General features: G+C 36.0%; 1 protein-coding gene across 5 annotated transcripts in view; it reads right to left on the reverse strand.

Moving 5' to 3' along the window:
* Nucleotides 1-382: 382 nt before the first annotated feature.
* The window catches only part of LOC136032913 (2-aminomuconic semialdehyde dehydrogenase-like), an 89,592-nt gene continuing 65,219 nt past the window's right edge, over nt 383-24,755 (reverse strand). For 3 of the 5 annotated variants that reach the window (XM_065713367.1, XM_065713369.1, XM_065713368.1), the window contains 4 exons: nt 23,283-23,458; nt 20,654-20,825; nt 14,116-14,325; nt 383-4,101 (listed from right to left, as the gene is read on the reverse strand). In XM_065713367.1, coding sequence (XP_065569439.1) covers nt 3,952-4,101; nt 14,116-14,325; nt 20,654-20,825; nt 23,283-23,458 — 708 coding nt within the window. In that variant the 3' untranslated portion in view covers nt 383-3,951. Of the gene's footprint in view, nt 4,102-6,512; nt 6,814-14,115; nt 14,326-20,653; nt 20,826-23,282; nt 23,459-24,755 lie in introns of those variants that run through there. The other 2 variants (XM_065713364.1, XM_065713365.1) reach the window with 1 other exon arrangement.

Genomic DNA, 24,755 nt, shown 5'->3' on the forward strand with positions numbered 1-24,755 from the left:
CGAAAAAATTCCCCATTACGTGCCATGCACCTGCATCTTGAAGAAGTTAAAAAAAAGTGTCAAGACTGGGATTTGAAGGAATAGGGATGCAGTTAAAATTGTTGAGGAGATACTGCTACTGAGTGCAACCTTATTCCCGCGGGAAACGTATTTTTGTTATTCCACACTTGAACACTTTTTATTGGGGGGGGGGGGGTAAAAAAAAGACGAACACTAAAATTAGTACATAGACATGTATGACAGCAGTAGGGAAGATCATAGAAGTGATTAGACGTTTTGTGGACCGAAAGAAAACAATATATATTCGTATATTTTAAATACGACATTTTATCCACGTAATTTCTATTCTTCACTGATTCCACTAAATTGATTTACACTAAGATTGGGTTAATTATTTTATTAATGAGTAAACAAACAATATCATTAATAGAAAAAAAGTCGTTAAAGAGATTAAAAACAACCGTAAATCTTGAGATTTATAAAAACAGTTCTTAAATATAATAAAAAAACAAAAGTAAAGCATCAGAAAACACAACCTTGGAATGACAGAAATATCATAATTATAAGAAAAAAGACAACGCAACAAATTCCAATTAAAAAACAATGCCAACAAGCCCGACTTTGCTTAAAATCCTACACCATATTTAATAGAGGGAAAGGAGAGTTACTAATTTACACACCTTATGATATAATCTAAGTATACAAATAATCAAAATGAAGTAATATAATCTAATCGCGTTAAATAAACTAATTATAAAAACAGAAAAATTTTTAAAACTGAGCGTGAAAATAAAATCATGCTAAAAAAAAACATTCTCTTTGGGCAGTGACATATTTTTTTTTGTTAGAAACTATATCACTTCTTTCTATCTTTTTTAGAATCTCGTAGTAATGATGGTGTTATGTTTACATATTTATATTATATTTAAAGGCATCTTAACCTAACGATATGCTGCTAGCCCGTCGACACGTTCTTTCTTTTATTTCTTAAATTATTCAGGGATAATATGACTGCCTGCTCAGACATTATCAGTAGCTTCAGAAGCCCAAAATTAATTCCGGGAGATGAAAGTTGAAAACCATAGGAATGTTAAAAATTATATAATCATGGTAGATCTAACCAAAGCCTACGGCTTACTCCGTTTTTTGCTAAAAGTACAAAAGAAATAAATCTTCTTTATTGTGGAGTTCGTTTGAAAGTGGTTTATTGAAACATAATGTTTCGAACATCCCAAGTGTATAGAAAGGCGGTTCAAATGGTATTGAAAAGGATAGGCGATTGAAAAAACAGATTCTGGATATAAATACTAGAACATAGATGAAAATAAGATTTAATTTATTAGTTGAAGAAGCTTCTACATTATTTATGCACTTTTGATATATAAGTGTTATTTCTGGTTTTATTCCAACATTCCAATTTTTTATACCATCGCCACTGATTAAACATCGGAGAACTCGTGATAAATTCAAAAGGGCTGGTGTACATTTCTCTCACGATTCCTATTTTATGTTAGCCACTTGGGAATAGCTATTTGACTTGAGATGTTTTTATTTTCGAGTTCCACATAGTTTGTATTCACCAGCTACGGTCTCGTGTGTGCATGGACCCTTGTATTTGGTTGACTGTGTTTGGATGTATATTTGTCCTGGGTGTTTGGATGCTTGGGCAAGGTCAAAACCCAGTGCAAGTGCTTATCTAATCAAATTGCTTATGTGAATAAATAGTTTTTTCCCAGCGTTTCCCATCTTTTTTACAATTTTTTGGCTGGGAAAAATCACCTTTTGGACTTAAGTAGACACAATCTGTTTAACTGATTAAGTTTTATAGAACAATTTTAAATGGCAAATTCAAAGTGTAATCAATTAACATTCATCCAGTGGGGAGACAAAATAAGGTTACACTAATATTGAACCTGAAATATTCTTATCAATGCGCAGTCTAATTTTTAACTGCAAGCACAATTAATTTCAATAATTATTTCACTGACTAAGCATTGATGTTGGTTATATTATCACCATCCTATCAATATTTTCAAAAAAATCATTTTTTTTCACAAATATCATAAACATATTGTAATAAATACTAATAAACAGTAGCATCTATTGGGTTCCACCATGTGTTCCCTCCTTGATTTTTACCCCCCCCCCACCCAGATTTTTAAAAATACCGTTTTTAGCATATTTTCTTTGCAAATTTTTTTTTTTTGGCATTTCACTCTCAAAATGACAAATTTGCCAACCCTCCCCTAGATTTCGAAAAATAGATTTTATTAAGAAGTGGTATCATACACAGCATCTAAGGATTCTCTTGTGTTGAATGTTGTTTCCATGGTTACGCTATTGTTGTGCAATGGTTATGGAATGCAATTCTTTGTTTTTAGGAAAAGCTAGTTTTGGATTACTTGGGGAGTTCAGAGGAGGCGATATGAAATACCAACAATTCATTTTTGGGCCGCAATTCCAACTTTTACCCCAGGTTCTTAGGCTGTTATATTCAAATTTATAAAGTCAATTTAACCTTGACCGTGTAAGTATCTCCTGATGTATAGGAGCAGAGCAGAAATAGGCGGGTGTATCTAAAAGCTAAGCCTGGTGCACAAAATTAGTAAACCAATCTAATGAAAAAAAAATGAGTTTGATTAGCAAGAACCCATTAGGTGAAAAACTTCTTAAGAACAAAACCCAAATAAATTTTTCTCATAAGAGCTATGAACATATCTGTTCGATGGAATAATCATTCATGACAACAAAAAGCTCAAATTAGTATGACAATTATATTAGAAAATCATGACACAAAAAAGCACTTTCTGGTGTGTTGAAAGCGGAAGCACAAAAATTACGTGATGTAATTGAGCACCCAAAAGGCAATCCTGATATCTTCCCCCCTCTTCAAAAAAAATTATAAAGGTGTATTTTGTTATACCGAATTCTGTCACTAGAATTAGGGCCATATCCAGAACCATTTATTTAGGGAGTCAAATTTTTAGGAATACTATAACGAAGTGGTAATTAGTAGTCAGAATTAAGACAGTTAACCATTCTTGTCGTTAGACATTAAAGCGGCATTAAGGCACTAATTTAGTTCCAAACACATGAAGTATGCAAAGGAGAAGGTTCACTGGCCATACAAAAAGTAGCCTGTGCGTGTAAGCTTATCATCGTACCTCAAAGCGTTTAGTGAATCCATTCTCGATCAAATGCTGCAAATATGTTGGCGAAATTTCTAAGTTCTCGCAGAGATTACTACTAAGACCCGTCACTACGTCGGCGGTAAGGTAAACTTGAATAATGATAGATATTTCACACTACAAACAAGTTATTATCTGAATTGAGCAATAATCGATTGCTAGGATTTATCCCTCCTTTTCTTCTTTTTTTTGTTACTCTTGTGATCAGAAGTTGTAATTCTTCATCCAGAAACAACCCAATTCTTACTGAATTCTGAATTCAACCGAATTCTTACTTAGAGCCAATTTTCAAATTTTAAAACCTCTTTTCTACAGGGAATATCTTTCTGTTTTAGCAATAACGAGAAACATTTTTTATTAAAATTTCAATAAGAGTAAGGCTTGTTTAAAAGGAATGTAGAAGAAAAGCAAACTTTGAAATCAATTTAAACCAATCAAAAGCCAGATTTCAAAGCGTCTTTCATTCAATGGTGTTGGGTTAATTATTTGTAATAAAAAAATTTGGTTGTTTAAGCAGCTATTTTGGCCTACTAGTGACAGCTTACGAACTACCTTCCTCATTTTTTTCTATTTTTATAGTCTTGACCAATTTAAATAGTTCCTTCAAATCAACTTTGTTATTTATTTTTTATACTTTGAGTTCCTAGACTTTTTCTAGACCTAAAGTGTTCCCAACGGGTAATACAAACACATTTTTGAATGACGCAAAGATATTCACACTAATAATATAAGCCAGGTGGATATTCAATTATTAGGATCGCTTTCACTGGAATTTCATGCAAATAGTCTTCTCCTCAGTGTAAAAGTCAATGGAATGTCTTGTAGACTCACGACCCATTCCACTTGCCTTGGTTCCACCAAATGGCATGTCTAAGCTTCTTATGAGCCAACAGTTTAACCACACTGTTCCGGCCTGTAAAACAGAATCATTATCACATTCATAAAATCAGGTAAATGTCCGTAGCACCTAGCCAATCACCTTTGGCTATAAAACGAGTAAATGATGCTGATATTTTTTGATATTTTTTTGTTGGTTTCCGATCATTACAAGAGAGCAAACGCTATTTTATAAGGATCAAATTGAGACTTCCCGGCAGGCGTTCAAAAAGTGCCACAGTAAAGTAGCATGCTACTTGGCAGTTTTCCAATTTGTTGGCAGACTTTGTCTGGAAATATCATTTTTACGCATAAAAATACTTTTTTATTTCAAAGAAAATCTGTCAAAAAACAAGTTTTGCTGTTAAAATGTCGGCAGTTTTTAGAATTCTTTTGAGTTCTGCTACTGGTAGGTTTTGAGCATTTTACATACCTGCTTTCGAGGAAATCATCTTTCGTTTTATTTCATTTTTTTTCTTACTTGGTTCTTAGGCTACGACAGAGGCTCTCACAGTGTGAGAGGTAACCCTCTGGAGGGGAAAGGGTGCAAAATTTCAACGGAGGGAGGGCAAGAAAATTAAAAAAAACATTGGCTTGACAGAAAAAGATTTGTAAAAATTGCGTAATAATAATAATCGTATCCTGCATACTACCTACCATTCGGTATGTTTATACATCACATATACTCAGCAACAATCAACATGAGCCATTATCTGCAAAAGTTGTATTGTTTAAACCAATCAAATTTATTACTATTACCAAATATATTACCAACTATTAAATTTATTTTTATTATGATTGACTATTCCGAATTTTATGAGGGGGCGCGCGCCTGGGGTCGACCAAAGTGGGAGGGGCGTGACCATAAAGGTTTGAGAACCCCCCCACGGTATTTTTGGTTTTTCGCTATTTGGGATTATTTATATTTGTAATTATCTATTTATTTAAAACTTATTTATTTACTCTATTTATTAAAATCTTGCTTTTCTTAATTTTTTTTTAAACCCGCAAGTGAGAAAGTCTATTAATTCCACTAGCCACAAAAGATGCTAAGTCCAGTATTTTCATTTTATGATCATAAGATAACAGTTTTCCTGCCTTTTTCTTATCTCTCACTAGTTGTATTACCATATTTTTCCATATTGTGGCATTTAAAATAAAGTTATTTTACTTTAAGAATTAAACGAAAAATAACGAAAACAAGTTTCAGACCCAAGTTAATCAGAAATAGCGGGAATAAATGGAGGACTGGTACAGTTATCCAATAAGCTGAAGGGAGCAATCGCTGAAGTTAAGGCAGTAAATATAAATACGCAGCGAGAAGTTGATTCTCTGAGAACAGAACTGGAGAAGACGCGACTTCAAATGAGTAATATGTTGGATGCTTCGAAAACAACAAATATGGTTTTGTACAATTTTTATCTGTCAAGACGAGCACGGACATTGCTTGATGAGGTAGTTGCCGCTTTTAAACAGTTTATTCCGAACGCCTCGATACATCTTAATGACATAAAAGACATTTTCCACATTAAATGTAATCAAAACCCCGCCCCGTTTTCGCTAAATTTACGAGCACTTTTTGCCGCGATTTTGTTTTGAAATCAGGTCAACATTTTAGACACGAAAAAATTCAGATTACGCCTCGCCACACAGAACGAGAATTGCTTCCGAGAAAGAAAATTAAATTTACCCGTGGGGTAGCGAAATCAGCGGGAAAAGAGGATAAGCAATATGAAATTGTTTGTAGAGAACCAGAGTTATACATACAACTAGCTGACACCTGCCACGCGTTGGACTGCTAAAGGATATTTTTAATGCTGGAGTTAGATTGGCTTTGCATCACGGGGCGGAGTTTTGGGGGGTTTAATAAAGAGTTAAATTTTGAAAGAATACAGTTGAGGTTTTTTAAGCGTGTGTTAGGCCTTGATAATAAGTTCAATGGATTAGTACTTAAAGGGGATATAGGAATAAAGAGTATGAGACAGACAAGGTTAATTATTTATGGTTAAATATTGGGAAAGGGTGTCATCAATAGACGATGATAGGCTAGTTAAACAAGCATTTTTAATTATGCTTCAAGATAGAAGGAAGGATTCGTGGCCAAATCAGGTGAAGAATATATTAGACCGTGCAGAGTTTAGTAATTGCTGGAATGAGGGAAAAGGGATAGGAGGGATGGTAAGGACTGTATCTAAGTTAGTCGCTAATAGGCTAGAGTCTCAGGAAGCTCAGGTTTGGCAAGCTGAGAAGGGCACCACGCAGTCCCTTGGGACAAAATTAAGTATTGCAAAAAAATACCTAAGTAATAGATCTTAAGGGAGAACCCTTTAGCGGATTACAAATGGGTGACAATAAAATTTCTTATGCTACACAAGATTTGTTTCTATGAAGAGCTGAGACTTTATGCAGATTAACCTTGATACTAGATTGTAAATAAGTCATAAAAACTTTCGTGATATCATATATTTTTCAATACAAAGGAAGAATCAAAATAATAAAAACTCAAGTTCAAAATGATTCTGATTCAGGACCTTCATATATTGGCCATTCAACTTATTCAAAAGTTGGTTATTGACAATTCGTACTATACACGGTACCATCTGTTAAGTTGAAGGGAATCTGTTAATCTGTTAAGTTGAACTGAATATAAGATAACTTGAAAGCATCCAATAAACCACACTAGTATAAATAAACAAAACAACAGAAAACGTAGGCCACCGTGTTCTCTTGAAAGATATTGAGTTTTTACCTGCAATAAAACAATAGAATCATCAAAGATGTCACTGCTGTGAAAATTTTCATTATCATTGTTTTTGTTCTCATGTTGGATCGGAACAACAGCGTTCGCCTGGAATAAAGTCTCCATCAATCCATCGGGATCCATCAATAGAGTCTCAAGACTAGGTGGTCGCTGAAATCCTTGACATTTTGAACAAGAACTGTCATTGCTCTGCTCGGAAGTGCCCGTCATTATATTGTTTTCACCCAGTAAAATAAGTAAGTCAGTGTTTTTTCTTATGCCCTCTAATATTATCTGAACCTCCATTGCCAATGGTGAAAAGTTGTTATTTATGAATAAGGCATCAAAAATCAGCGGTTTTAGCCTTTGTCGCAATGCTTCTATTTTTCTCATCAGGAACTCTGCTAAATCTTTTTCATCTCCTTCGAGCAAAGCTTGTCTTAGACAACATTTCAGCTCTTCTTGTGAGTAGTCATAGTTCATGTTAAACTGCCTCATTAGCCTCGAAGGGAATTCATTATAAAATCGAAGATCGTCTCGTCCCAGTTTGTAGAAGACGCTTTGTACAAACAAATGTAGCTTTATATCTTTCCTTTCTAAATCGTAATGTTTCTCAGATTCAAGAAGAGGCTCAATTTTTGAACACTTGGCACACTGACTGTTCTTCCCTTCTACCAGTCTTTCTATATGAGGCTGATTCAGGTAAGCCAGGAAATATGCCTTTTTCCTTAGTTCGTTAAGTATTAAATGAACCTGTTTTCGTGTTTGTAGAAACGGATCATCTCTTCTCTTCTCAAAGTACTTAGTAATTAAAAGCTTCAATAGCATTTGAATGGGCTGTATTTCCTTGGTAATTGAATTTTTCAAATTTACTTCTTCTTCAACACTGAGGGAATCTGGCAAACGCATTCTTAAGCAGCATTTAATATCCTCAGTCGTGTGATCAAAATCCACGTTGAGCACCCGCATTATATCTTCAAGAGGTTTCAAATACTTAGGCACAGGATCTTCTGGTTGTACCGCAACAGAAGCTATTTCTTTTAGGTAGAACTTTCTTTCCCATGTTCCAACAAAACGTTGGGATACATCCATAGGCACTGATGATTGTCCATCAATGGATGAAGTTGTAGATAATCCAAGCGAAATCAAAAATATAATTCCAATCATGTTATATTAACAAGTAACCATGCAACAATAAGTGATATTTACAGTTTACAGCTCATTTTATATTGTACATGACGTCACGAGGCAAATAACGTCATGCTTTTTAAGATCATGATGATACAACGATACTGTAAGTTTTAGTATGACGTCATTTTCTATTTACTACTACTACTACTACTACTAATAACTCACTGCAGCACCAAGCCACCTGAGGCCAATACAGCTACGCACGCTCCTCCTCCAACCTAATCTATTTAAAGCCTCCCTCTTTACACCCTCCCAGGAAGTTCCTATTTCCTTTAAATCTTTATTTATGACATAGAGAGTAGCATAGCAAGTAAACTGAAGATTCTTCAGAGGTATTGATTTTATTTAAATTTTTGGCGAAACATTTATCATATTTTAGTGTTATACTTTTAACCAAGCCGTAAAAGGAGCAACAGTACATGGAACATGAAAAATTGCAGGGAATTCAAAAGATATGTGTAACATCTTGTCGAGAGATACGTGTGTTGTATAATCACGTATATGAAGACACAGTTTTGTAAAAAATTGCATTTTATCTAATAACATATTTTATTACTTACAGAAACAACGTTGATATAAATATTAGCTTTCAAATGAGCCTTTAAATAACTCTTCTGTAATTTTCAGCTCCCACACGGATGAAAAAAAAGAATGAAAAAAGGTAATACAAAAAGTGATGTTCCCTGTTGCTTCAGATGCGGGACTGAAACTCTTCTATATGGGGTTTCTAACTACGGTGACTTGAATAATGCGGTTTTCAATTTCAATCAGAAATATATATTGGGTTTCTAACTATGGTGATTTAAATAATGAGGTTTTCAAGTTCGATCAGAAACCCCATATATCTAGGGGATTTCATTTTCTAGGGATTTCAAGAAGTTTTTTCAAAATTCTCATAATTTGTTTTTGCAATAAAGTTCTCAAATTAAGATTAATGAGAATGAATATTACAATTCCTGAATCAGCTTCAAATGGCGCCTCTTAATAAATTGATACTTTTTTTCAAAATATATTCTGTATAACCTTCTCTGTATAGCCTAGAGTTCAATCTAATATAACCTAGAGCCGGTGGCACAACCATGGGGTATATTTGAGGATCAACAGCAGTTGCGGTTTTAAGCCTCATAATCTGAGGGGGCGCGTTAGATCATAGGAGCGTAAAAAGATATTAAACAAAAGGAATTTAATATCAGATGTCCGAAAAACTAGGGGGTGCAACTGCCAACTGCCAACAATAACAGATCCAGATGTTGTCACATAGTTTACCCCTTTGTTTTTCTCGTATGAGTAAAGATAGTGCCTAGCATGTATCCCAGGTTAAGCAAAGAGGAATGTTCCGAAAAATTTGGACTGCATAAGCCTCAAATTTTAGCGTAAAGAGCGAAAAGCTGAGGAGGGGGAGAACCCCTGATACAAGGAATAATTTTTCATCGTTTTAAATTATAATGTTGGTTTTTCATTTCTTTTGAAAAATAAAACTTATTTTTATTTAATCTAAAACAAAACAATTTATGGTTTTATCCATGATAATGGCTTAAGTACTCTGCTAATAAAGGCAGCTAATTGTTCATTCTTATTCGTCCAATATTTATGTTTTTGCAGAGAAGAAATCCCCCTAGTGATGAAGGTATGAAGAATGCATGGAAGACGTAAAAGTCAAAAGAAAGACCAAAAATCCTTCCATAGAAAGAATTTTACTGTTCGAAGAGGCTTCAGCCAAGGTTAAACTTGTCTGTCGGAGGACAAAGAGACAATTTTGGCAGAGTTTCAGCTCCCACATAAATTTTTTAGCAGCTTTAAAAACAATCAATCATTTTATACAAGTTAATTAAGTGTTTGTAGGGCCATTTCACATTAGATCAACCAGGCTCTGACATCCATGGTCACAGAGTTTAATAAAGCTTGATATGTATATTCCTTCCATGGATACAATCAGCCATTAAAAATTATTTGTGTACCTTTTTTTATTTTGGTTTTGTCCCACCTGATTTATCTTTGTGTATCTCGCAACCAACGAGAATTTTTACAGGAGGTTCAACACCAGTTTACCTCACTAGACATGCAATTTAAGGTAATATGATAGTCTATCGTGGACTATAGTTAACGATTTGACCACAGCTTCCATAAAAATACATAACATAAATACAAATAAATGTCATATTTTGCAACAAAACCATTAGCATAAAACTGAACCTTTTTGGAAAAAAAAAATCTGTTACCTAGCATACTTTTTTGTGGCTTCGCTGTTGCATCTAAATTGATTTTTTTTAATCCTCATATTGACTGCTTGTACTTAAAGCAGGAAACAAGCACAAGCAATTCTTGGAATCTAACAACTTTATTATGGTGCTGTGCCAAGAGTCTCTCTTTTCCATGAGCGGTTTGACCAGTCAACCCTTACTCGTCCAATCTACTCTCATATCTTATAAAAACCACAAATGATTCTAGGCCGGCTCTGAATCTTCCATGTTTTCCATGTTATAAAAATTGAGCAGCTGAAGAGAAAGTAAAAAATTGGTACCTCAAAATGTCAATCAGATGTCCTAAGGGGTAGCAGAAAGACCATATATGTAAAGCAGTTTTAGGACAGGGACTGGCTGGTCTACAGTTACTTTCAACTTATAAAAAAGGGACTAGAACCCACAATTTCTGATCGAATGTGCATCCTCCGTAGTTTCTACAATCACAAAATGGAATTGGGAATAAGGAATGGGCAGTCCCCCTCCTACACAAAATAAATTCTGCTCATTTTGGGGTTTACTGTTACCCTTTACTTTCATAATAAGAGCATAGACTAGACATACTCCCAGGAATCGAGAAGGGATTAAATATCTATTTCTACCTCCCACCCCCATCCCCCACACCTTCCTTAGAATTAATTACGTATTTACCTGAAAACCCAATGAGGATTGTAAATCTTTATTCGACTTGTAAAGATATTATAAAAATACAGTGCCACACATGTTTGATGCGTTTCCTGCAGATCACCCCCAACAAAAGTACTAGATATGGCCCTGGGATTATATACCAGTTTCTACCTCCGCCATCCCCTAGCTGACAGTTAGAACGTTTCGGAATTAAAATGCACCCTATAAGGCATCTCCCTCCCTCCGTAACTACAAAACAAGCAGATAACCCCACTGTAAAGCTTTAAAGCTCTTAAATATAAATGTTTTGAATTGAGTGCTTTTTGCCAAAGAATGATCTTATAGCATACATGCATTATTCCATATATGAGGGGGCTATCCCCTCTTCAAAACCTCACTTTTTATGCAAAAGTTGCGCTTTTTATCAAAATTCTTTAAAAACGACTGCTGAAATTCAAGGGCCGTTAAACTAGAAGGAAATTTTATTCAAGACATAGTAGTCAGTAACAACTCATTCGGTAGGAACTGGTTGAAAAGGAGGCTAAATATAAAAAAGCACACTGGAATTTTTGATTCAAAATCAAATGTGCTCCCTCCAAAGCACATTCGACCAACCTTCCCATACAAACCTTATATCTTAAAAATGGGCAACATGGATAGCTTACAACTCCTGCCCTGGGGGGTGGAAGTGGAGTTATCAAACCCTGAAGCATTGTTATTTTGGACTAATTTGAACAAAATAGCGTTTTAATTGACGAGGGAGCGAACCCCCTCATATACGTAATAATTTCTGTTCATTTTAAGTTTTAATGTTGCTCCTTACTTTCTCCTTACTGAAACGCCTACCAATTTTCATCGTCCTAGCACGTCCAGAAGCACCAAACCCGCCAAAGCACTGAATCCCACCCCCAAACTCCACCAAAGAGAGCGGATCAAGTCCGATTACGTCAATCATGTATCTACGACATTTATAAGCGTTTCCCAAGATTTCCGGTTTCCCCCTCCAACTTCCCCAATGTCAAAAGATCTGGTCAGGATTTGAAATAAGAGCTCTGAGACATGAGTTCCTTCTAAGTATCAAATTTCATTAAGATCCGGTCACCCGTTCTTAAGTTAAAAATACCTCAATTTTTCTGATTTTTCCAAATTAACAACCCCCAGATCCCTCAAATAGAACGGATCCGAACCAATTATGTCAATCTCGTATCTATAACTTGTGCTTTTTCTACCCATCAAGTTTCATTCCGATCTCTCCGCTCTAAGGATTTTCCAATATTTTTGGTTTCCAAGATTTCTGTTCCCCCCCCCCCCCCCAACCCTCTATGTTCCCGGATCCGATTCGAATTGAAAATGGAGCATCTGAGACATAAGATTCTTCTATATATCAAGTTTCATTAACATCCGATTACCCATTCGTAAGATACCTCGATTTTCACGTTTTCCAAGAATTTCGGTTTCCCCCTCCAACTCCCTTCAATGTCTCTGGATCTGGTCGAGATTTAAAACGAGAGTTCTAAAGGACAAGATCCTTCTAGTTGTCAGAATTTATCAAGATCTGATTACCCGTTCGTAAGTTAAAAATACCTTATTTTTTCTAATTTTTCCGAATTACTCCCCCCCTCAACTCCACCAAATAGAGCGTATCCGGTTCTGTTATGTCATTCACCATCTTAGAAGTGTGCTTATTCTTTCTACCAAGTTTCATCCTGATCTCTCCGTTTTAAGCGTTTTCCAAGATTTCCGGTCCCCTCCTTAATTACACTGGATCCGGTCGGGATTTAAAATAAGAGATCTGAATTTCAAGGTCCTTCTAAATATGGAATTTCATTTAGATACGATCACTTTTTCGTACGTCGAAAATACCTCATTTTTTTAAAATTATAAAAACTCCCCCAAAGAGAACAGATCCGTTCCGGTTATGTCAATCCCCTATCTAGGACTTGTGCTTATTTTCTCACCAAGTTTCAGCCCCATCCCTCCACTCTAAGCGTTTTGCAAGATTTTAGGCCACCCCCAACGTCCCCTTCACCGGATCCGATCGGAATTTAAGATAAGAGCTCTGAGGCACGATATCCTTCTAAACCTCATATTTCATTAAGATCCGATCACTCCTTCGTAAGTTGAAAATACGTAATTTTTTTTCAAAATTAACCCTCCTCCCCCCAACTCCTACAAGAGAGCAGATCAGTTCCGCTTATTTCAATCACGTATCTAGGACTTACGATTATTTTTATCACCAAGTTTCATCCCAATTCCCTCCACTCTAAGCGTTTTCCAAGATTATGGGCCCCCCGAACTCCCCGATAAAAAGTATGAAAGATTTTGTTGCTAAAAGCAAACTCCCAAATTTGATAATGAATTTTGTAAGAATTTTCATCTTAAATGGTCGCTTTGAGAAAAAGGTGCTTTGAAACTAGAGTAATTTGTATCTTAAATACGCTTTTTGAAATTAAATACTAATTGGAGTATACTAATACTAATGGAGTATTTAATTAAATACTAAATACTTTTTGAAACTAAATACAAATAATTTTCCTGGCAATATATTTCCGATTACTGATTTATTTTGATAAATCTTAAAAGTATTTCCCACAACACTGACTACAGCTTCTACTGGTTATAAGCATACAATTTAAGACTAGTTATGAACATAAAAGGGGCTATATTCGCTGCCATTCACCATTTTATAATGATGGTAATAAAAATAAGAATAACTGGTCCTTGGAGCACATCCTCAGTTTGAAAATACACTTCGGTCTTGGGCTAAATTTTAATACTTTAAGTGGCCATCTTAACTTACCATATGTACCTTGGATAAACCAAATTGAAAAAAGGAGAAAAGACAGAAAAACAACATCTTTCGAATTTAATTATGTTGCATGCCTTTTTTTTTAATAATTCAACTTGGATTTTAAGCGTACCGAACTGGAAACAATGACAGACACTAAAAACAGAAACAATGACAAATAATTTACGAGCCTAAGACTCCCTCCCAAGGATTTCAAGATTTCCACTATTTTCTTTTAATTTCCAATTTTTTAAAAAAATTTACCATCAAATTTATTTGTTTAAAAGAAAACAGGAATTTACTGCCGAGGGGTCGGGGGCATTAAGACAAAAAGCAACAAAACTAGGCAAATTATTAAGCAACTATTACAAATTGCAAGAATAGTCGTAAAAACATCAAGATGTTGGTGGGGGGGGGGGTTTATCAAGTCCAGTTTTTTACTTTGATAATAAAAAGAGGCCTGACCTCTAGTTTTTGGGCCACTCTGTGGAGTTGAGCTCCATCTTTACCCCAGACAGCAGCACACAAGCCATAGCGGACGGAATTGGCACGCTGAACGACTTCTTCCTCAGTATCAAAAGGGGTGACACACACCACAGGTCCAAATATTTCGTCAATCATGCATCTCGAATCATCAGCAAGTCCGGAAATAACAGTTGGTCTCATATAATAACCCTTAAGAAATAAACCGGTATTAAAATAATAAAAAGCACAATCACAGAATTTAGAAGCTGAATACAGTAAAAATTGAATGGAGAGTCGCTAACACTATTAGGAATCTATTTTATCCCCTTTTGCTCACAAACACAACCAAATAACACTAAAAAAAACAACATAGGAACATTTAATCCCTCTCACCAAAACGGACAAAAATCAGCTTCTCATTGAAGATATATTCAAGGCCGTATCTAGGGGAAAAAACGTCCGATTCGTAAAAACGTAACAAAAAAGCAAATAAACAAATTTTAGGCGGTTTTTAAAGTTTTTTGAAGGAAAATTCTGGACACGCTCTTGAATTTATCCCCCTTATCCTATATATATATATATATATACATATATATATATATATATATATATATATATATATATATATATATATATATATATATATATATATATATATATATATATTTATATATGTAAGCTATGTATTTTTAAATAAATTCATCCTTTTTGTTTTGATTCAAAATGGCAACTCCTCTTGCCCAAACAAAAATTCTATATAGGTACAGTAAACGCTGGGAAACTACTGGAAGAGTTAGACTACTATTACGTACTTTATATGAATTCATTAAATTAAATACTCTCCGAAGTCATGGTAGACGAGGTAACGGAAGTCCCACGACTTTAACGTCAAACGACAAAACAGGGAAAAACCTGATATTACAGCATCATAACTAAAACATAGACTAAAAAAATGAATAAAGAAAAACTAAACTGTTTATTAGAACACTGAAAATAACCCAACCAGTGGCACCAAATAACAAAAGTTTAGATAGGGGTGAAATAAATTTTCCAATATCTAGGGAGGTCAAAAATCTAGGGAGGCACGGGCCCCTTCCTCCAATTTAACAAAACAGTAGAGTAAATTATTTTAAATTGGGCTTTTAAGCAAGCTAAGTAACACCATAAGATTAATAGACAAAATGACGATTAATACACAATAGTTAAAACAAAAATTAAAAGTAAAAGTAAGCCCGAATTCATTTTAACGGTTGGAACTAGGAATCCTACTCAAGCTTAATTCTAAAAGCGAAATTCTAACTAACTTGACGCACTTCAAGCCTTTTATGTCAACATCCTCGTCTCATAAATAAACTCTTTATTATTAATAATAAAACTAGTGCTTGGAGGTAGGTTATCAAAAAAGTATAAACATTCCTTTTCGCAAGGCCTTCATGGGTGACTAAATTAATCCTCTCTTGGCCCAAAACATCCGTATGAGCCTGTACATGTTTGAATACAATTGAACATAAATCCAGAAAAATATCAGAATTATTATAACATCTTATTTGGTGAGTAGTATTGGATCGCTTAGAGGTCCAAAGTCCCATGCCATCCAAGGAGATTTTTGGGGAGGGACAAGGGCCACTTGCCCGGGGCTTAGATATTTTAGGGCCGCAAAATTTACGGTTATAATCATTTTGTAATTTCGAAATTTTGTTTTTATTGAAATAAAATAGAGGGCGCAGTTGATAAATGAAAAAAAATGTTTTAATTAATTAATAAAAATAGCAAAAAAATTAACGATTTATTAACAATAATTTAATTAATAAGTTGAAAGAATGATCAAAATCAATAGTTAATTAACTAAAAAACTGAAAATAATTTGCTTTATATTTTTTTTTTAGTTCAGCCTGAAAATTTTTTGGGAGACGGGGATGGGGGTAAGGCTAATTAACATTTTGTCCCGGACGGAAGATAGGCCAAAACAACCTCTCATCCGAGGACGCTCGCCTTTTCGATTTCCAACGGCTGAATTACCAAAACGACCAATTGCTGCCACCCTACCATGCGTCGTACACCAAACCTGACCTATTCGCTTAAATTTTACTTCATTTTGTATATCAACGGTAGAATTGAGTTGAATTCCTTGCACAGCTTCTTGCATTATACTGAGTCGCTCAAAGGAACCCCTGAAACTACGCTTTGCCAATTCTTCCAGATGCCACCTAGCAACCACAAGTTTTTTAAGCACCCATGTTATCCAACCATAGCCAACAATCGGCACTAACATGGCTTCTAGGACCCAATGTAGCTTTGAGTCTACTTAGTGGTATAAGATTTCAAATCAAGCTCTAATGATGAATCTTAACCAGCAAAAGAAGGATAGTTTTTTGTTGACCAATTAAATTTATTTAGTATGTATTTAATATTAATCCCATTTTCCCTGACCGACTTTTTATTCTTCAGATTTATGCTAAACTTTATCTTTCCTTATACTCCAACTTTAATCCTAGTTTTCAGATGTATCTTCTCATATTTCAAAGCTTCTTTCAACTACAAAAAAGGAGTTCTATTAAAGGAGTTCTATAAAAACTATTCCTAATTCAAATGACTTCATATTAGTGAAGGGACAATTTATTAAACATCCATCGGAAATTGTTAAATATCCCAAAAACATCCAAAAAGTTTGAACAGTATTATCTGAGAAAACCGGTTTGTCTTTCGTATTCGGTTATAAAAAGCTTTGTCTCAGTGAGAAAAACTACGATATAGGTATATTTTAATTAAATTTTTGAAATATAGAGGTGGTTTGGTATTTAACATAATGCGTTCTGGGTGGCCTGCTTTCCATAATTCTCTTCTGTAGTTTCTATAATTTTGAAAATAAAGCATTATATTTTCATCATATTTTGGTATACTTCATTGTGATTAACCTAACTAATAATTATGATTAACCTAGCTAATCATCGAAAATTAAATAAATTAATTTTCAAGCCTACTCCCACACTTGGGAAGCGTCAACACTTCGTCGATACTCACATTTTCTGTACAATCTAGATCTAGGACAGTTTAACTTCTCGTTTCATAACAAATGCTCCAAAGCTTTCTCCATACTTTTTAGGGGAAATCCTTAAACATAATCATACAAATGGAACAAAACACAGTGCTGGTTGAATCGCTTCTCATAATCTATGAAACTCGACCGAACAGGGAGGGACATGATAATACAAACATTTCAAATACTAATTTCAGCATCTAATTGAAATCAAGCCGATGCCATTATAATTAATGCATTCCATTTTTGTAACCTTACTTATAAAGGGATTCACTAGTTTTTCTAAGAATTGCTAAGCAAAAAGACATCTCCACAAAGCCTCTATAAGTTTTAGAGGAGGGCAGAAAAACTGAAAGCGTGTTTTGAGTAAGGATCAGCTGTTTGTACAAGGGAGTATTTGTAAGACTTCCACGCAAGGCCATATCCTGGAGGGGGTTACCGGATTTACAGCCCCCCCCCGATTTTTTCCCATACGTACAATAAAAAAATTGATATTTTCTCATTTTTTCGCAACCACCCCCTCCAGTTTAGTTTAGCATCTGGTAAGAATACAGATCCTTAATAACTACTGACGGCGTATGGGTATCTGTGTAGTTTTTGTAGAATTTTTGTTTTGTCTAGTGGGAAGAGGAGGGGTTCATAAAATATATTTTTCGATATCTAGTCCTATATATAAATAAATAAAGTATCACGACAATAGTTGTCAAACACAGAGTTATTTTATGAAAAGCTTAATCACAGAACATTCTTAGCGTTTCTGATCCTTATGATCGGGCTCAGTATTGTATAACATTTATTGGGTGGCGTATTACGTTGTTTACTAAGAATCTTATTGTGCAGAAGTTCTCATGCGGTATATTGGAAAATATCCCCGTTGTCCTGACCCAAATAATAGTAAGTCAGTGTTGCAAAATAGCCCTGAATAAAAAGCTGTATACAGCAGCTGTTTTCTGCCACAAGTACAAGCCAAAATGTAAGTGTAAGTTGTTCTGCCGTAAGTGCTGCAGTAAAGCAACACTTTTTTAACCATGTATAACTAAATGCTGGAATTTATTTGTACTTGTAGCGGGACCAGACAAGGACGCCTTACCCGGCATCTACAAGACTACGTATGGTTGAATTCCATTTGTCACGATCTTATGCCAACTTGAGCCAGCAGCTCTCCCACTTTCTGCCAAATCTTCGAAATCAGCCAATGGGGTGGAGTTCGTTTTTGACAGTCGACCACCAATTTTTCAATTGACCACCAGGTCGCCTGTGCCAATCTGGCAACGCTGCAATTTGGCCATGAATAAAAAAGTAAAATATAGAAGCCATGGTCTGGAGCTGACTACATGTAGGTAAGTAATGCATTATAGGCCTAAAATCAGAGCTGAATATAGCAGCAGCTGTTCTGCATCAAGTGCAAGAAAGTAAGAAATGATGCGATACAGTACCGCTTTCCTAGCCCAACTAAGCAAGTGTTACCAAATAGCGGTAACACTTTCTGCTCGGCTTTCTGCTAGGTCGGAACACTTTCTGCTCAGCTTTTCTGCTCGGCTTTCTGCTAGGTCGGAACACTTTCTGCTTGGCTTTTCTGCTCAGCTTTCTGCTAGGTCGGAACACTTTCTGCTTGGCTTTTCTGCTCGGCTTTCTGCTAGTTCGGAACACTTTCTGTTTGGCTTTTCTGCTCGGCTTTCTGCTAGGTCGGAACACTTTCTGCTTGGCTTTTCTGCTCGGCTTTCTGCTAGGTCGGAACACTTTCTGGTTGGCTTTTCTGCTAGGTCGGAACACTTTCCTGTTGGCTTTTCTGCTCGGCTTTCTGTTAGGTCGGAACACTTTCTGCTTGGCTTTTCTGCTAGGTTGGAACACTTTCTGCTTGGCCTTTCTGCTCGGCTTTCTGCTAGGTCGGAACACTTTCTGCTTGGCTTTTCTGCTCGGCTTTCTGCTAGGTCGGAACACTTTCTGCTCGGCTTTTTTACTCAGCTTTCTGCTAGGTCGGAACACTTTCTGCTTGGCTTTTCTGCTCGGTCGGAACACTTTCTGCTCGGCTTTTCTACTCGGCATTCTGCTAGGTCGGAACACTTTCTGCTTGGCTTTTCTGCTCGGCTTTCTGCTAGGTCGGAACAGTTTCTGCTTGGCTTTTCTGCTCGGCTTTCTGCTAGTTCGGAACATTTTCTGTTTGGCTTTTCTGCTCGGCTTTCTGCTAGGTCGGAACACTTTCTGCTTGGCTTTTCTGCTCGTCTTTCAGCTAGGTCGGAACACTTTCTGCTTGTCTTTTCTGCTCTGCTTTCTGCTAGGTCGGAACACTTTCTGCTTGGCTTTTCTGCTCGGCTTTCTGCTAGGTCGGAACACTTTCTGCTTGGCTTTTCTGCTAGGTCGGAACACTTTCTTCTTGGCTTTTCTGCTTGGCTTTCTACTAGGTCGGAACACTTTCTGCTTGGCTTTTCTGCTCGGCTTTCTGCTAGGTCGGAACACTTTCTGGTTGGCTTTTCTTCTCGGCTTTCTGCTAGTTCGGAACACTTTCTGCTTGGCTTTTCTGCTCGGCTTTCTGCTAGTTCGGAACACTTTCTGCTCGGCTTTTCTGCTAGGTCGGAACACTTTCTGCTTGGCTTTTCTGCTCGGCTTTCTGCTAGTTCGGAACACTTTCGACTTGGCTTTTCTGCTCGGCTTTCTGCTAGGTCGGAACACTTTCTGCACGGCTTTTCTGCTCGGCTTTCTGCTAGGTTGGAACACTTTCTGCTTGGCTTTTCTGCTCGGCTTTCTTCTAGGTCGGAACACTTTCTGCTCGGCTTTCTGCTAGGTCGGAACACTTTCGACTTGGCTTTTCTGCTCGGGCTTTCTGCTAGGTCGGAACACTTTCTGCACGGCTTTTCTGCTCGGCTTTCTGCTAGGTTGGAACACTTTCTGCTTGGCTTTTCTGCTCGGCTTTCTTCTAGGTCGGAACACTTTCTGCTCGGCTTTCTGCTAGGTCGGAACACTTTCTGCTCGGCTTTCTGCTAGGTCGGAACACTTTCTGCTCGGCTTTCTAAAATCAATAAAGTCACTAACCGTTATTCGAATTCTGTACAGTAAACAGAAATCATTTTCATTCGTTGATCCCTCGTATCAAGCTAAAATCAGCGCATTGGTTTGAGGTATATCTAATATTAATAATTGAAAAAAAAAACAATAGACAAAAACTTTGTGCAATTAGAAATCTTGATTACATTTTTGGAACCGGCAGAAAAAAGTCTATTAGGGACAGTTTTTATTTCCCCACACACTGAAAAAAAAAACTATTTTCTTGGATTGAATACAAAATAGCAGGCATAGTTGCCATCCACCTGAAAAGAGTCATTCTTTCAATCAGGCAAATAAATCAATTATGATAATAGATGCAAACTATGCAATAAAAACTTACGTTATCTAATTTGATTATCATTAATAGGAAGATAAGAGACAGAGTGTAGTAAGACAAATAAAGATTGTCGACCATGATTGGAAAGAAAGTAAAGGCTAAGAGTCACAGTTACAGCATACCTCTTTCCACTGGGAGCCCAAGTTCACCGTTTCCATGGTTTCACCACAATGAACAGTTCCACCATCTTCAACTGCATATCTAACATACGTTTTGACTTTCTCCAGATGCTCTTTGCTTACGAGTGCTCCCATAAACGCCTCTTCGTCATTCCAAGGACCGACCCTGATAGACCTAGAACAACAATTTGTGGGTTATTATTTAGGTCACCACGTAATACCCAGCCAATCCTGTTTACCTTGAACTAGGATTAAGTAAAAAAAAAAAAATTCAACTGAAAGTAAGGAGCAACATTCAAACCCCCCCCCCAAAAAAAAACAACAGAAATTACTACGTATATGAAGCGGATTGCCCCCTCTTCAGCATTTTTTTACGCTGAAGTTTTTAAGTAATTTAAAATAAAGCTCTTAATATTCTAATTAAACGACCCTTGTGCTTCAGGAGTTGTTTTTAAAGAATTGCGACAAATTTAAAACTTTAGCGTAAAGAGCGAGGTATTGAGGAGGGGGCAATCCCTTTCCTATACGCAATAATTTCTGTTCGTTTTAAGTTTTAATGTTGCTTCACACTTTCGGTCGATGAAACTTTTTTTTTTATTTTTAAATATGCACGTTTTTTTAATAATGCCAGGAAATCTGGCCCCACCTCCATGGAGAATTACCCCTCCCAATCGAAACATCCTCTAGAAAATTAAATTCTGGTGACAATTTACCCGGGACAATTATCCTTAACAACTCCACGCATAAAATTAAGACAGAAAAGAGAAAGCAAGACTTACAAGAAGAATTTTGTATAGGAATTCTGTCAAATTTTCCCTGTGTATGATTTCCCCAGACAAGTTCATCCCCTGACAACTTCTCTCTCCATGAAAAATTTTAAAGCCAAGGATATTGGACCTTTCAACTATGATGAACAAAACAGCTATCTCAAAACTGTGATCGGACACTTTTAGGAAAAAATGGCCGAAGGAAGGGGCCCAGCTACCCTCCAATATTTTCTGTCGCTTAAAAGGGGCACTAAAACTTTTAATTTCCGTTCAAATGAGCCGTCTCACGATATTTTAGGACCACTGGGTCGATACAATCACCCCTAGAAAAAATAAAATAAGATAAACACTTATCCTTGATCTTTTTTCTGGCAAAACATAACAAATTCCACATTTTGAGAACACCGAGGAGAACTATTCCATACGGCATTTAAACACGGCAAATAAAAATTAAACTGATATGTTTACATATTAATTTATTTTGGGATTTGATTGTGCGTTTTAGTATTTAGGATCATTTTAGAATCGTTGCTTCAGAAAAAAATAACATTATTAAGTGACAGAAATCTTTTTATTTTTTTTACTTTTTACGATTTTAGTCTCTGTTCCTAGGGGATGTCCTTACGAACAGCGAAGTTAAAAGTCAATCAAGCGGTTTGATGTTAAAGTCTATAATTTTTTTTTAAAATGTTTAAAACTCTTTACAATACAAAAACAGAGAATTAGATCCCATAGTATATATTAATAAGTGGCAAAAACATTTTTTTTCTTATATTTTCAGGATTTTTGTCCCTATTTCTAGAGAATTGTCCTTACGAAGAGTAAATCTAAAAGCCAATTAAGCACTTTGATGTTAAATCTGCAAAATGTTCAAAAATATTGAACAATCTGACTTTTGAACAATTCCATCATACTGACATGCTCATCAAAGCTAATGAACAAAATACAAAATCAATATGGGATCAACGCTTCATATTGTTCTATTAATTAAAAATAGTTTCCGAATAATTGACAATAAAGTTAATCGGTAGCATGCCTCAATTTCCGAAAGAAGTAACTAGTTCAATCTAAAAAATCTAAAAAGGTGGACGTGTGAGAATAAAAAACAAAAAATATAAAAATAAAGAAGAAGAACAAAGAAGATAAGGCAGAAAAAAGAATCAAGCTAAATGAAACCATGCACAGTATAGATCACAGAATTTCCTGCTAGGCCCTCGTTGGATCTGCTCTCGGTTTAAGTTTTTTTCTTCTTTTATTGACGCAAAATGAAAGAAAGCAAAGGACAAAGAATAGGGAGCACAAAGAGGAGGAATAGATAGACAGATTTGATAGATTAGACAGATAGATAGATAGATGAGAGAGAGAGAGAGAGAGAGAGAGAGAGAGAGAGAGAGAGAGAGAGAGAGAGAGAGAGAGAGAGAGAGAGAGAGAGAGAGAGAGAGAGAGAGAGAGGGAGAGAGAGGAGAGAGAGAGAGAGAGAGAGAGAGAGAGGAGAGAGAGAGAGAGAGAGAGGAGGAGAGAGAGAGAGGAGAGAGAGAGAGAGAGAGAGAGAGAGAGAGAGGAGAGAGAGAGAGAGAGAGAGAGAGAGAGAGAGAGAGAGAGAGAGAGAGAGAGAGAGAGAGAGAGAGAGGAGAGAGAGAGGGAGGGAGAGAGAGAAAGAGAGAGAGAAAGAGAGAGAGAAGAGAGAAAGAGAGAGAGAGAGAGAGAGAGAGAGAGAGAGAGAGAGAGAGAGAGAGAGAGAGAGAGAGAGAGAGAGAGAGAGAGAGAGAGAGAGAGAGAGGAGAGAGAGAGAGAGAGAGAGAGAGAGAGAGAGAGAGAGAGAGAGAGAGAGAGAGAGAGAGAGAGAACGAAAAAAACAAACTTACTTTGCAAGGGCAACTAGTCGTTCCAGAAAGTTATCGTAAATAGACTTGTGCACAAAAAGGCGGGAAGTGCAAAGACACACTTCGCCTTGATTTAAAAAGCAAGACATTTTCACTGAAGCAAGGCAACTTTCTATATCTGTGTCTGGAAATACAATGCCAGCATTCTTTCCTCCCAACTAGAAATTTAAATTAATTTAAGTACCTGTACATATACATGGTCCTATCTACATAGTAATTCATAACCTACATCTATTAGAGAGGTATAGTTGAACACGGTGGTATATAGATGATCCATGGGTATTTTTATTTGCACAGATTCGTTAAAATTTCAACAAGATAATTCCGTTATATCGCCATCTTTTAAGAAAATCTGATCTTTTCAGTCTTCTTCTTATTTTGCTGTATGAGTTGAAGACTTTGAAACTCTGATACAAGAGGAATCTAAAGCCTGTCTCAAATATAAATAAGACAAAATTACAAAGCTACCAACCTTAAATAAAATCTTTTCTCTTTTTTTTTTGTTATTGTTTACTGTTGCTCTATTGTGGGCCGAAGACAAAAAACAACACTTTTTCAAAAATGGTATAGTAGTTATTTTTTATGTATATTCACTTCCTTTTCTGATCAGCTAATGCTATGCGTACGAGCCTAGCATTAACTAATTTATCATCAACAAAAAAAGTTTGAAATCGAGATAATCTCGATATATAACCTTTTCTCCCCAATTTCGTCCGACTTACAAATTAGTCTAAAAATCCAAAAATCTAGGTAAGATAAATGAGCAGCTCAGGCCGTAAGTTTACTCGAAGACTGTTATATGTCCGCGAGAAAATATTGTTTGTTTCCCCTCTCCCACCCTAGATCCTTATCCCTGGTGTCAGTCGAACCCTCATCTTAAGTACGAGTCAAGATACCGAATCTGCTGCTTTTTACCACCCTCCCGCGAAACCACAACCTATTCAAGAACAGCCTGCCTTTTTCCTTTGGCTCCATACGAAAAACCAATAATGTTGCATTTTAAACTTGGCTATTTCTAAAACATTTTGAGAATACGCCTAAATTGTGACAAAGTTACAGGGAAAATATGCAAAAGAATGAATAATTTTGTGACGCTTTGAAAGCGAATGAAATTTATGTTATGGAAAAGAATTAGTGACAGTAGGCTATTAAAAAGATTAAATAATTATAAGATTCCAGGCACTGATTGCACGGTAAATGAGTCTTTCAAATATAGCGGTTGTAAAGTTAAGAGATAAAGTACTAAAGATTGTGGATACGGTTCTTGAAGCAGGGGGAAAATTTAGCCATTTAAGGTAACAAAGAATATTTTTCTTGTTTTGAGGTTCTTTTTCAAGACCGTAAAGACGAACACAGGCTAGATTTTTTCTACACAGGCTAGAATCCACTAGATTTTTTGTGAAAAATGTGAACTGAATGAAGTTTTAACCACGAAATTATAAACTTTGTGAACTT

Source organism: Artemia franciscana, chromosome 11 (genome assembly GCF_032884065.1).
Source record: "Artemia franciscana chromosome 11, ASM3288406v1, whole genome shotgun sequence".
NCBI classification, from domain to species: domain Eukaryota; kingdom Metazoa; phylum Arthropoda; class Branchiopoda; order Anostraca; family Artemiidae; genus Artemia; species Artemia franciscana.